General features: G+C 37.0%; 1 protein-coding gene across 5 annotated transcripts in view; it reads right to left on the bottom strand.

Moving 5' to 3' along the window:
- The window catches only part of Dmd (dystrophin), a 1,523,318-nt gene that overhangs the window by 76,411 nt on the left and 1,431,439 nt on the right, over positions 1-15,468 (bottom strand). For all 5 annotated transcript variants that reach the window (XM_055607916.1, XM_055607917.1, XM_055607918.1 and 2 more), the window contains 2 exons: positions 4,657-4,823; positions 2,044-2,155 (listed from right to left, as the gene is read on the bottom strand). In XM_055607916.1, coding sequence (XP_055463891.1) covers positions 2,044-2,155; positions 4,657-4,823 — 279 coding nt within the window. The remainder of the gene's footprint in view (positions 1-2,043; positions 2,156-4,656; positions 4,824-15,468) is intronic.

The following is a 15,468-nucleotide window of genomic DNA, read 5'->3' as shown; positions in this document are numbered from 1 at the left end:
CAAAAAAAGCCAGGCATAGTGGTACCTATTTGTAACCCTAGCACTAGGAAAGACAGAAACAGGTAGATCCCTTTATATCATGTACCAGACTATGTAGTCAAACTGTGATTTCTGGATCCTGGAAGAGACTGCGTCTCATAAAAATAGCGTAAAGTTGGCCTGCTCTTTAATTACCTCTCCCTGAGGGGGAAGCAGCATTACCAGGCCACAGAAGAAGACAACACAGCCACTCTTGATGATACCTAATTGACTAGGATCAGAAGGAAGGAAAAAAAGTCCTCCCCTATCAGTGGACTTGGGGACAGGCACGCATGCAGAGGGTGGAGGAAAGGAGGGATTGGGATGGGAGGAAGGAGGGAACCACAGGGGGTATACAAAGTGAATAAACTGTAATTAATAAAGAAAAAAAAACTATCTCAAGAAAAAAGTAAATAAATACAACTTTTCATTTGGTTAAAAAAAAATTACCGTAAAGATAAAGTCACCAGTCTTTAACTTCTGGCCTTCACACATACAGTACAAAGCACATATAAACACACAAAAATAAGAAAAATTAATAAGGGCAATAAAGGAAGCATTCAGGCCACCTGGCTACTTGATGAATGATGGTTTATAGAAGACTTAAGGCTACTTAGCTGGCATTAATATCAGAGTTCACAAACTACATATCAGGCAATTCATAGCATTATGCACTCTCCAACCTATGTAAGAGGAGGGATAGTGAGGAAAATATTTAAAAACTTAAAAGGATAACCTGGTGATGGATTAAAATGATGCTCGTAAGCAGAGCAAAGTCCTGTAAATCTTTCTAAAATATAGATTTTGGTTTATAAAACTGAGGCTAGGGCCTGAGTGTATACATGAAGTATAAGCTCCCAGGAGCACTTACATAGAGTTTCTGTGTCTCAGTATAATCACCAAACCATCTCAAGAGGGCTTTTTCCAAAGCATAATAGCTACTGATTGTTTTATTCAGACATGTTAGAAGTTTCTCCACTTTTTACTTATGAACACATGGGCAAATATTTAACCTCAGGACTACAGTCCTCACCTGTCAGAGAGGGATACAAATAACAATACCTATTACACTATAAAGCACTTTAAAAGGTAAGTGCTTACTTATCATGTAAATTGAGAGACCAAAAGATTAAAAATCAGTTGCTATTATTTTAAAGTTTAAAGCACAGGCCTCATCTATGGCTAGCTGGGTGGAGATATGTCCAGTCTTAATGCCCTGAGGGGAAGAACTAGTCTTACTGCATTCTATTCCTGCCCAATAGAGATAAAGTTGCTAGGAAACTGGCCCATGCCCCTAGGGAAGGACACCAGATCATTAATGGTTTGGGGACTTTCCTATAGCCAATCAATTCAAAAGGCAACATTCCAATTGCATTTCGACCAATAGAAGCTTGCCAGGCAGTAGTCCCTCCTGCTTTGGGCATGCTGGGAGGGACCAGAATCTTTAAATCACCCAACCAACTGGAACACAGGGCTCTCGGCTCTCACGACTTCTGTGGTGGGGGGTGTGAGCCCAAGCTGCAGCTTGTAATAATTTGTAATAAAAAGATCCTCATGTGTTTTGCAATGGACTCAACTCCTGGTGCTGGTCTTTTGGGGTATCACGATTCGGGCACAATATAATTATGGCCATATAAAACATATTTTTCATGTGTCAGTTAAAATGCCAGTAAGCTAAAAAGTGAACAAAAGTGAAAGAAGGTTTTATGTTATGCATTTCGAGAAATACACATACTACTCTCCTACAAACTCATCATGCCCCATGCCACGGGTCTTCTCTATATAATTGCTAAGGTTATGTGATGAGATGTCCTTCTTACAACCATGCTAAAAGTGAAAAATGTATACATTCATTCAGAGATACTGAGTACCAGTTTTCTCTGATGTGTATCAGGACCTGCCTGGGTATAGGCATAAGGTGATAAGGTGGTAGATCCTTAAAAAAAAAGACAGTACACATTGAAATATCCAAATCTACAATTCAACTCATGTAAAAGAACTCATATCCAGAGGACAATAACTTACCGGAGTACAATACTCTACCATGGGGTAGTGCATTTTATGTCCTTTTGCAACCCGGCCAGAAAAAAAGCAGCTTTGGCAAATGTCATAATTAAAGTGCTTTAGACTTCTGTACCTGATAAAGAACAGAAACAAACACTTATGTACTTCTACAAACAACACTCTAAGAAACTCTCTACCACACTGTTGATTGTAGAAACAGAAAGCAGTATTCATTTGTTGCCACACATTAAGTGATTAACTTTTCCAGTGCCTCTCCCTGAGAGGCATTTTGGTAGAATGATTATCCCATAAACATATGAAAGAAAGAATTAAAAAAAATCAACTCTTATTTAAACTATACTGGAACTCTTTAAAATTAAATAGAATAGTATGAGCAAATCCCTGGTCTTTTAAAGACCAAATTCTCAAATTTAAAAGAATGTGCGAAGTGATAGACTGACATACTGCATGCTGCCTATTGATCACAGGAACAAGAGTTTTCTGAAACAAAATATTCCCAAAAAACTACAAAAATAAAGCTACTCATAAGAAATTTAAATGAGAATTTCAATTAAAAAATATTCTACTTGAGGAGGATAAGAGCTCAACAAGGAAAGCAACAGAAACAAAATATATGGGCACAGGGGTCTTTTCTAAGACTGTTTCTCCAACCAAGGACCGTTATGGATATAACTTAGAACTCCTGCACAGGTGTAGCCCATGGCAGCTCAGTGTACAAGTGGATTTTCCTAGTAAGGGGAACAGGGACTGTCTCTGACATGAACTCAGTGGCTATCTCTTTGACCACCTCCTCCTGATGAGGGAACAGCCTTGCCAGGCCACAAAGGAGAACAATGCAGCCAGTTCTGAGGAGACCAGATAAGCTAGGATCAGATGGAAGGGTAGGAGGACCTCCCCTATCCATGGACTTGAAGAGGGACATAGGAGGAAATGAGGGAAAGAGGGTGGGATTGGGAGGGGAGGGGGTTTCAGCTGGAATACAAAATGAATAAACTGTAATTAATAAAATATGTTCTACCTTTAAATATATACTTTATAATTGATTGGCATGATTCACCTTCATGTCAATTGGCCAGTCTCTTCTCTTTCTTCAGAAATTCCTCACCATATTACCCAAAAATGACACCACCATCACCATGGAATGAAATGGAAGAATTTCTAATTTATAAATATTGGTTGATACATTTTCCTGCAGTCTCAAAATACTATATACTTTTTTCACTCCTGATTTTAGCCTTCTCAGATAAGAGCCTCAGTCAATTCATCTATTCAGATAAACATATTCCTGATGTCACATATGTAAAAAGCTAGCTACCGCCCCCTTTTTTTTAGATGTCAACCATTATTTGAGAGGGGATAACAAAGAAAGAGAAGTGCTGATTCTTGAAATAATCTAATTTGATAAAGGCAAAAGAATTGAAGGTTAAAAGGGTGGACTTTCTTAGGTCCTCCAAAGCATGGCATTTTTTTTCTTTTATAAAATTTCCTTCTGTTCTTCTGTTGTATACAAATCCCACTGGCTCAGGAAGCTGGCTCAGGAAGATAAGAACTAAATGCAGTCACCTGAAGTTCCCCACCCCCCAGTGTTGCAGTCCCTATAGCATTCTGCCCAAAAGCGAGAAGGAAAGAAGGTACACAAGGAAAAAAAATCCGATGGTTAAAAAAACCAACAACACTGAAATAAAGAAATAGGAAATAAAATTTAAGTACAACTACAAATTTACTTTAGCTGGTAAATGAGTTCTGAAGGGGCATAAGCTCATAGCTAGTATATAATCCTGTTGCTTATATATGCTTTGGAAAAGCTCATAGCTATCCAGATATTAAAATGTATAGTCATTTCAAAGTTAGGACTTCGAATTATTATTAGGTTAGTTCATTTAAAAATCTCCTACTTCTCCGAAGGAATCAAATGTTTTCCATGTCATTTTAAGACTACAAATATGATAGTATGCTATTTTCTCTCTCTCTCATCTTTACATTTATATGAAATGCTTTCTGTTTTTAGCTGCTTTGTGAATCTCATTTGTTTGCATATCATTTATTTCCTTAGAATTTCAACAGGATGCTATGGAAAGAAGAGAATCAGATTCAAAGAGACTGAAAAAAGTTCTAGGATGCCTGGAACAGTTGTTACTTAAGGAGAAAAAGAAGTGCTGCTAAGTAAGAAAGAGACCGAGCTACCAGGATGAATCTTCCCAGAATAGAATCAACTATTCATTTTATAACTGATTCTTGGAGAATTTCTATAAACAGGAAAGGCCATGAAAAAGAAAACAAGGGTAAAATGGTTTTAATTCCAGGAAGGAAGAGGTACTGTTCATCCAGATGCCCTTGAGAAAGAAAAAATCTCTTTGGAGACAGGTACTCACTCAGTCCTGCCCAACCAAAAATGTGGTTGTAAAAACCTATAGAGCGAAGGTGGAAAGAGACATCTGCCTAATAAGTCAGGCCCACTGAAAGAACCCTGTGATATGCGGAATGACAGCAGTGGTCAACGCTTTAGCTTCATCACTTTCTCTTGCACTTTAGAAAGGAACAAACTAATGGGAGGCAAAAAAAGGAGTCATGACAAAGTGAAGGACGACAAGGTTATTCTGTTAATTCTAATACCTGAATCCAATGATTGGACACTCCTTGCAGATGTTACACTTGGCCTGGTGCTTGGCAGTTTCTGCAGCAGCCACTCTGTGCAAGACGGGCAGCCATACCATAGACTGAGGTTCCAGGCGCATCCAGTCAAGGAAGAGGGCTGCTTCAATCTCAGGTTTATTATTGGCCTGGAGAAACAAAGGGAAGAAGGAAGTCGGGCAACAGAATGCAAAATGAGATGGTGAGAGGATAAGAAGATAGTAATATTTTCAGGTAATTTAAAAAAATAAGAATAGCAAGAATCACAGTTTTCCAGCAAGGCCCACACCCCACTTCCCTCCAATGTCCCCTTATCATCTATCAGAGCCAACTAACTACCCCTCTAGTGAACTCTAGTGAAATAAAACCCAGAAACAGCTTTAAAGGTAAAGTGAAAATACACAGCTAAATGAGACTTTATTTACCAATAATTTTTGAACAGATATGTAAAAGGTAGCTGGGAGTTAAGTGCGAAGTGTTTACTGATTAAAATTGAGTGGAAGAAGGTGAACACCTCAAGAACTACTGAACCTTTTTCCCTTCTGCAGGAATTCCTTTGCTTTTATTCCCTGTGAAGGACTTTAAATTTTCACTTAGTTCCAATATCTCATATTTATTTACAGTTAGATCATGATAGCAGAGAAGTAGGTTTTCAGTGGCTTTACCATTAACTGATGGCAAAGCTACCAGTTTCCAGCCATCCTGGACTCTGGATTCTTTAATGGTACTCCATTGCTTCGCTATTTTTCTTTTTAAAGTCCTAATTTCATACATATGATTCTATTCAGAGAGTATAGCCATCTTAGAACACTCGAAATACTGAGTGGCTGATGATATTGTAGTCATGCATTTTAATCATACCTTGTGTTTTTAACCCTACATGATTGTAATTTTCTATATCATTAGATAGACTGACATCGATATTGGTTCTGTTTCTCTTTCTTGCTTCCTTAACCTCAGTCATACAACTGAAGTCAGTTCTGTCTGACTGTATCTTTTACAACTTTATTTTAGAAAATGTCTGCTGGTAATGGATTTCCCAGATTCTGTCTCAAAATATCTCCCTTTTATGCCATACTATTGATAGCAGTATTTAGTGGATATAAAGTTTCATATGGAAGGTTAGAGAGGATGTTTGTTCTCATTTTGTTTTAGCATTAAGAAATGTTATTCTACTTTTGTCTCAGTTTCTGTGTTGCTACTATTGAGAGGAATGCCATTCCTATGAAGGTCATTAACATTTTCCAGTCTTGAGTTGGCTCCGGGGCTTATTTATAGTGCTTAAGATTTAGTGGGTTCCTGAAAATGTGGCTTAGAGTTTTTAATCAGCTCTAGAATCTTCTCCGTAGTGAATTCAACAAATAACACCTGTTCTCCATTCCTTTTCTGTTTTGCTTACACTTATATTATGACCTACGTGTTAGAAGTCCACATTCTCCATTGGGCTGATCAGGTCTTTCCTGGACTTTTGCCCTTATAATCCTTTATTTGTGAACATTCATGCCTAATAATTTCTTCTGCTCGATTATCTGGGTGAATACTTATCTATTTCCTCAGCTGCATCTAGTTTGCTATAAAGTTTTAAAGCTTTTAAAATATATTTATTAATTTTATGTGTATGTCTGAGTGCCAAGGATATGTATATGCACCCCATGCATATCAAATCCTCTAAGATTGTGTCCTGAAACTAGATTTGCAGACAGTTGCTAGCCATATTGGTGGTGGGAACTGAACACTTACTTTTCAAGAACAGCAAGTGTTCTTAACTGCTGAGCTAACACCAGCTCCTAAAGTTTTAGGATTTAAGTTTAAAATTTTGGAAATATTTTAATTTTTAACTATTGTGAATTTTTTGCAGTACTGGAAATAGGACCTAACACCTTAAAAATGTTAGGTCAGTAACCTTTGCATTGCTTATCACATCTCTAAATATGTAGATAATTTTTGATCAGTTTTAAAGCTAATTACAAAGTTTACATGTAGTTCCCTAAAGATGTTTCCATTGTTACTTTTCTAACAGTACAAACATCACTAAAAAAAAAAATAATAATACAATAAAAAATAAATAAATAAACCCTGTTTGATTGAAGCAGCATGCATAGGACCAGCATGAATCTGTACCAGGTCCTCTACATATGGCTTCCTCTTTATTGTTTTTATGCAATTCCTGAGTGTGTGGACAAGTGGTTCTCTGATTCTTATGCCTTCTCTTGGACTCTTTTTTTTTTCTATTGGCTTGGCTTGTCCAACTCAATATGATAATTTTGTTTTATCTTATTATATTTTAAAAACTAATATGCCTAATTTTCACTTTAAGTTTTTTACGTGCTTAGCTGCCTAAGGGTTTTTTTTTTTCCTTTGTAAGACCCTATACATAATTTCTGGATATTCTTTGAACTATTCAATAAAAGCACCTTCTCCACAAATGATTTCTTCATTTTTTCTTTTCCAAAAACAGAAGCTTACTACTTTACTTACTCAATTTAAACTGAATTTAAGACATGATACTGTTAATAGAATACAACGAATAAGTGAAATGTCATCCCATTTTGCCCCTTTAGCACACCCTTTCTTGATAAATGATCCAAGCACATCAGGACAGAATGGCAACAAGATCTGAACTGAGGCCTCATTGAATTGACCTTATAACACTGACCACTCCAGCGACACTGTAATCTTTCCTTACTCCTAATGACAGATGTAACACCAAAATGAGCTACATAACCTTAGATTTCCTTGTTACAAAATGGTATCAATTTAAACCACTGATAAAAAAAAAGATTAAAAAATATCAGCCAATTCCTTTTCTCTATGTGAGAGTCATCACAGACAAACTGTGGAATTCTTTTTAAAGGAATCGTTGAATATAAGATGAAAGAGATCTATTTTCATTTTTCTGCATGTAGACATCCAGTTGGTCCAGCACCATTTGTTGAAGATGCTGTCTTTTTTCCATTGAATGGATTTGGCTTCTTTGTCAAATATTGAGTATTCATAGGTGTGTGGGTTTATTTCTGGGTCTTCTATGCGATTCCATTGATCCTCCTTTCTGTTTCTATGCCAATACCATGCAGTTTTTATTACTGTTGCCCTGTAGTACAGGAGCTCCCCTGTATTCTATCTGACCACCATGGAATAAAGCTGTACCTCTAAAACAATGCAATTAGAAAAAAAATCCTACAAGTATGTGGAAACTGAACAACATGCTGCTCAATGATAGCTGGGTTAAGGAAGAAATAAAGAAAGAAATTAAAGACTTCCTTGGATTCAATGAAAATGAAGGTAAAACATACCATAATTTATGGGACACAATGAAAGCAGTGCTCAGAGGAATATTCATAGCACTAAGTGCCTTCAAGAAAAAAATTGTGACATCTCGTACAAACAACTTAATGGCCCAACTGAAAGCCCTAAAGATAAAAGAAGCAAATACACCCAAGAGGAGGAGACAGCTGGAAATAATCAACCTCAGAGCCGAAATCAATCAACTAGAAACAAATAAAACTATTCAAAGAATTAATAAAACCAAGAGCTGGTTCTTTGAGAAAATCAACAAGATAAACAAACCTTTAGCCAAACTAATTAAAAGGCAGAGAGAAACTATCCAAATCAGCAAAATCAGAAATGAAAAGGAGGACATAACTAGAGACACCGAGGAAATCCAAACAATCATTAGGTCGTACTAAAAAAGCCTATGTGCCACAATATTTGAAAATCTAAAAGAAATGGACAATTTTCTTGATAGATTCGGTCTACCAAAATTGAGTCAAGATCAGGTAAAAAGATTGAATAGTCCTATATCCCCCAAGAAAATAGAAGCAGTCATTAACAGTTTCCCTTTCATAAAAAGCCCTGGGCCAAATGGATTCAGTGCAGAATTCTACCAGACCTTCAAAAAGTGCTAACTCCAATACTCTCCAAAATATTCCACAAAATAGAAAGAGAAGGAACATAACCAAACTCATTCTATGAAGCCACAGTCATCTTGATACCTAAACCACACAAAGAGCCAACAAAAAAAGAGAACTTCAGACCTATCTCTCTTATGAACATTGATGCAAAAATACTCAATAAAATCCTTGCAAACCAAATACAAGAACACATCAAAGATATCATCCACCATGACCAAGAAGCATAGAAACAGAATAGTGCATCAAAAGAACCAAATAGAAGACCCAGAAATACACCTACACACCTACAAATACTTAATTTTTGACAAAAAGGCCAAAACCATTCAATGGAAAAAAGACAGCATCTTCAACAAATGGTGCAGGTCCAACTGGATGTCTACATGCAGAAAAATGAAAATAGATCCATATTTATCACCCTGCCCAAAAGAAAAGTAATCTGATGATTTTTTTTCTAGCTTCATTTACCTTCGAATTGCATAATTTTTAAATGTCTAAATAGTATTCTATTGTGTCAGTTCCACTATTTTAGTACTCATTCATCTGTTGATTAACATCTAGACTTCCTAATTTCTGGCTTTTATGAGTAGAGCAGCAACGACCTAGATGTGCATGAAACTCTATATCAGGACATAGAGATTTTTGCGTATATGCTAGGAGTATACATAGTTGAATCTTGAGGTAGATCTACTCTCAGCTTCCTAAAGATCCACCATACTGACTGATTTCTACAGTAGAAGCCACCAACTTTCAATGACTGCTTGGTTAAGGGTAGAGACTAGAAGCCTCTCCACCTTTATAGACACTTTCTTGAGAAGGGATTAAACTGTGGAAGGGTTATGAGATCATTTTCTCTCACTACAACTTCTGCACTGTTAGTCTCTGTTCTCTACTGTTAATTACACATTACAGGCATGGTGTTTCCTTCATTTATGCATTTATTTCATTTTTCTCCTTTTTCGTGTATGATGCATGCATGCATACATGTGTGGTTAGGTGTCTGCATTCCCTTTCATGTGGAGGCCACAAGAGGATGCTGAATATCCTGCTTCATTATTCTCTGTCATACTACATTAAGCCAGGATCTCTCACTTAACCTGAATCTAGGTTGGTGGCCTTCAAACCCCAGTGATTTTCCTTGTCTCCACTTCGAAATAGTACCACAGATACAGGTACATGTGGCCACGGACATATTTTTATATGGATGCTGGGGATTTGAACTCTTAATATTCATACTTATGTAACAAGCTCTCCTATTGATCCAACCATATCCCCAGCTCCTATCTATTTACTTATTTATTTAACTATTTATTCATTCATTTCTTCATTTATTACTTTTTTGTAGTGCTGGAGATGGAATGCAGGGCTTCATATATGCTAAGTATGTGTTATAACTCTTAGCCCTTATCCTCTTCTTTTTCCTTATGCCTATGCTTGTTAGTCATAATCAAATTCAGATGAATATGATAAAACAACCATATTCAGATTGTTTTCTTGGTTTTTTTTTTGGAATGAAGAGATACTTTACATTATTATTTATACTTTGTATTAAATATGAGTTCTCATCATGTGGCATGTCTATTAATACATCATTAATCTCTCCTTTAAGCATAAGTCAGATTAAATATATAGGCTCTGATGAAACATGAGTAAATTCATACTGAATAGTAATGCTTTTCTATTTTCTGTTCCTGTATAATACTTTGCCTTCTGGCTAGAAAGAGTTATTCTGTTAAAGTTGATTTCTAGACCAGTGGAGCAAGAGATTGTTAGAGGACATACTGTAGCTGAGCACTTGGCAGCTCTTTTGACAAAGTCTCTCATTATGTCTTTGTTTGATGGAGAAACGTGTGCAGCAGAGACTAGATGATATTATTGGGAAGATTCATAGTTAACCAACCTGAGATGACAGAATTATGGGTTATGGTAAACTTGTAGGATTTTTCAGTGTGTCTTTTTTTTTTAGTAAGAAAATTGTTTAATTATAAGATGTACAAGGGAAACAATGCCCACATGAGCTTGAGAATTTTGTTTTTTTTAATTTAATTTAATGTTTTCATTATTAGTTACATTTTATTAACTCTGTATCCCAGCTGTATCCCACTTCCTCATTCTCTCCCAATCCCAGCCTTCCTCCCTCAACACTTCCCTGCCCCTTTCCAAGTCCACTGATTGGGGAGGACCTTCTCCTCTTTCATCTGACCGTCTTTTATCAGGTATCTTCAGGACTGGCTGCAAAGGCCTCCTCTGTGGCCTAGCAAGACTGCTCCTTCTTTGGGGGGTGGGGAGGTCAAAGACCCTGCCATTGAGTTCCTGTCAGAAATAGTCCCTGTTCCCCTTACTATGGGAAAACAATTAGTTACTGAGTTACCATGGGCTCCATCCAAACAGAGGTTCTGTGTTATATACATACATGGTCCTTGGCAGAAAGTCAGTCTCAGAAAAGACCCATTTGCCCAGATATATTTGGTCCTTGTGGAGCTCCTATCCTTTCCAAGTCATACTAACTCCCCCTTCTTTCATATGATTCCCTACACTCTGCCGAAGGTTTGGTTATGAGTATTAGTATCTGCTTTGAAACACTGCTAGGTAAAGTCTTTCAGATGCTTTCTGTGGTAGACTCCTGTCATACGTCCAATGCACATCCTCTTTGTCTTTTTATGTGAGGATTGATCATCTTACCCTGTGTCTACTTTCTTGTTTATCTTCTTTAGGCATATAGATTTCATTATGTTTATCATATCTCGTAGGTCTATATAAATAAGTATATACCATGTTTGTCTTTCTCCTTCTGGGATACTTCACTCAGAATGATATTTTCTAGATCCCACTATTTGCCTGCAAATTTCATGATTTCCTTGTTTTTGATTACTGAGTAGTATTCCATTGTGTAAAAATACCACAACTTCTGTATCCATTCCTTTGTTGATGGACATCTGGGTTGTTTCCAGGTTCTGGCTATTACGAATAAAGCTGCTACAAATATGGTTGAGCAAATGTCCTTGTTGTGTACTTGAGCAAATTTTTGTTATATACCTAGAAGTGGTATAGTGGGGTCTTAGGAAGCACTATTCATAATTGTCTGAGAAAGTGCCAGATTGCCTTCCAAAGTGGTTGTACTAGTTTACATTCCAACCAGCAATGGAGGAGGGTTCTCTTTTCTCCATAACCTCTCCAGCATGGTTGTCTCTTGAGTTTTTGATCTTGGCCATCCTGGTGGTGTAAGGTGAAATCTCAGGGTCCTTTTGATTTGCATTTCCCTAATGGCTACTGAGGTTGAGCATTTCTTTAAGTGTTTCTCTGCCATTTGATATTCCTCTACTGAGAGTTCTCTGTTGAGCTCTGTTCCCCATTTTTTAATTGGATTACTTAGTTTGTTGCTTTTCAGCTTCGTTAGTTCTTTATATATACTGGATATTAGCCCTCTGTCAGATAAAGAGTTGGTGAAGATTCTTTCCCAATCTGTAAGCATTAGTTTTGTTTTGATGATGGTGTCCTTTGCTTTACAGAAGCTTTTCAGTTTCATGAGGTCCCATTTATTGATTGTTGCTCTTAGAGACTGTGCTGTTGGTTCTGTTCAGAAAGTTGTCTCTTGTGCCAATGAGTTCTAGGCTGTTCTCCAATTTTTCTTTTAACTGATTTAGATCATCTCATTTTATGTTGAAGTCTTTGATCCTCTTGGACTTTAGTTTTGTGCAGGGTGATAAATATGGATCTATTTTCGTTTTTCTGCAACTAGACGTCCAATTGGACCAGCACCATTTGTTGAAGATGCTGTCTTTTTTCCATTGAATGGTTTTAGTTTTTGTCAAAAATCAAGTATTCATAGCTGTGTGAGTTTATTTCTGGGACTTCTATGCGGTTACATTGATCCTCCTTTCTGTTTCTAGGCCAATACCATGCAGTTTTTATTACTATTGCTCTATAGTACAGCTTGAGATCAGGGACGGAGATGACTCCAGATGATCTGTTGTTGTACAGGATCATTTTGGAGATTCTGGGTTTTTTGTTTCTCCATATAAGGCTGAGAATCTTTTTTTCAAGGTCTATAAAGAATTGTGTTGGTATTTTGGTGGGAATTGCATTTAATCTGTAGACTGTATTTAATGCATTTAATCTGCATTTAATCTGTAGACTATTTTGGTAAAATAGCTATTTTCACTCTGTTAATTCTACCAATATACGAGCACGGGAACTCTTCCATTTTCTGGTATCTTCTTCAAATTTTTCTTCAGAGACTTGAAGTTTTTTCTTAAATAGGTCTTTCACTTGCTTGGTTAGAGTCACCCTAAGGTACTTCATGTTATTAGCGACTATTGTGAAGGGTGTTTTTTCCCTAATTTCTTTCTTGGCTCCTTTGTCTTTGTTTGACAGGAGACCTTCTGATTTTTTTTTTTTTTTAGTTAATTTTGTATCCATTCACTTTGCTGAAGGTGTTTATAAGCTGAAGGATTTCTCTACTTGAATTTTTGTGGTCGCTCATGTATACTATCATATCATCTGCAAATAGTGACACATTGACCTCTTCCTTTATGATTTTTATCCCCTTGATCTCCTTTAGTTCTCTTATTGCTCTAGCTAAGACTTCAAGTACTAGATTTAAGAGAGATGGAGAGAGTGGGCAGCCTTGCCTTATCCCTGATTTCAGTGGGATTAGTTTGAGTTTCTCTCCACTGAGTTTGATGTTGGCTATAGGCTTGCTGTATATCGCCTTTACTATGTTTAGGTATGGGTCTTGTATCCTTGATCTCTCCAAGACTTTAAACATGAATAGATGTTGGATTTTTGTCAAATGCTTTTTTGGCATCTAAGGAGATGATCATGTGGATTTTCTACTTCAGTTTGTTTATATGGTGGATTACATTGAACTATTTAACTTCTTGAGTTCTTTATATATTTTGGATATTAGCACTTTGTCAGAAACAGGATTGGTGAAAATCCTATCCCAGTCTGTAGGCTGTACTTTTGTTCTGATGACAGTATCCTTTAATTTACAGACGCATATCAGTTTCAAGAGGTACAATATATTGATTGTTGATCTTAGAGCCTGTGCTGTGGTGTTCAGTTCAGGAAGTTTTAGCCTATTCCAATGAATTCAAGGCTCTTCCTCACTTTTTTCCTAATTGGTTTAGTTCCTCTGTTTTATGTTGAGGTCTGGATCCACTTGGACTTTAGTTTTTGCAAGGTGATAAATACGGATCTATTTGCATTTTTCTATAAATAGACGTCCAGTTAGACCAGCACAATTTGTTAAAGATGCTGTCTTTTTCTATTGTATGGTTTTGGCTTCTTTTTCAAAAATCAAGTAACTGTAGGTATGTAGGGTTTTTTTCTGGGTCTTCAATTCCACTGATCCACCAATCTGTTTCTATGCTAGAACAATGCAGTTTTTATTACGATTACTCTGTAGAAAAGCTTGAGATGAGGGACGGAGATACCTCCATACAATCTATTCTTGTACAGGATTGTTTTGCCCCCCCACCCTGCTTGCTGCCATGGAAACCCCCAGCTCACAGACTTTCCTGTTAAAAATCCTGTTCACTCAGAGCTCGGGGTCCCACTTCTATACTGCTGCGCCAGTGAGACTTGGGTCCTGATTTCGATCGCTCTCATAATAAAGCTCTCTTGCAATTACATAGAGTCGTCTCCTGGTGGTCTCTGAGGGTCCCGTGAACCTGGCATAACAGTATCTCCAAACCCGATCTCAAGTTGTACTACAGAGCAATAGTAATAAAAACTGCATGGTACTGACATAAGAACAGAAAGGAGAATCAATGGAACTGAATAGAAGACCCAGAAAAAAACCCACACACCTATGAATACTTGATTTTTGACAAAGAAGCCAAAACCATTCAATGGAAAAAAGACAACATCTTCAACAAATGGTGCTGGTCCAACTGGATGTCTAATGCAGAAAAATGAAAATAGATCCATATTTATCACCCAGAATAAAACTAAGGTCCAAGCGGATCAAAGACCTCAACATAAAACCAGACACTCTAAATCTGTTAGAAGAAAAAGTGGGGAACAGCCTAGAACTCATTGGCAGAGGAGACAACTTCCTAAACAGAACACTAACAGCACAGGCTCTAAGAACAACAATCAATAAATGGGACCTCATGAAGCTGAAAAGCTTCTGTAAAGCAAAGAACACTGTCATCAAAACAAAATGACTGCCTACAGATTGGGAAAGAATCTTCACTAACCCTTTATCTAACAGAGGATTAATATCCACTATATACAAAGAAATAAAGAAGCTGAAAAGCAGCAAAACAAGTAAATCAATTAAAAAATGGGGAATAGAGCTAAACAGACAATTCTTGACAGAGGAATATTGAATGGCAGAGAAACACTTAAAGAAAGGCTCAACCTCATTAGCCATTAAGGAGTGTAAATCAAAAAGACCCTGAGATTTCACCTCACACCTATCAGAATGGCCAAGATGAAAAACTCACCTGACAACACATGCTGGAGAGGTTATGGAGGAAGGGGAACCCTCCTCCACTGCTGGTGGGAATGTAAAATAGTACAACAACTTTGGAAATCTATCTGGCGCTTTCTCAGACAATTAGGAATAGTGCTTCCTCAAGACACAGCTATACCACTGCTAGGTATATACCCGAAATTTGCTCAAGTACACAAAAGGGATACTTGTTCAACCATGTTTATAGCAGCTTTATTTGTAATAGCTAGAAGCTGGAAACAACCCAGATGTCCATCAACGGAGGAATGGATACAGAAATTGTGGTATTTTTACACAATGGAATACTACTCAGCAATCAAAACGAAGGAAATCATGAAATTTGTAGGCAAATAGTGGAATAGTGGGATCTAGAAAAGATCATTCTGAGTGAAATATCCCAGAAGGAGAAAGACAAACACGGTA

The sequence above is a fragment of the Psammomys obesus genome, unplaced genomic scaffold (assembly GCF_907164565.1).
Source record: "Psammomys obesus unplaced genomic scaffold, mPsaObe1.curated_primary_1811, whole genome shotgun sequence".
Taxonomy (NCBI): domain Eukaryota; kingdom Metazoa; phylum Chordata; class Mammalia; order Rodentia; family Muridae; genus Psammomys; species Psammomys obesus.
Note: the sequence above shows the minus strand (reverse complement) of the source record. Positions and strands in the feature narration are given on the sequence as shown.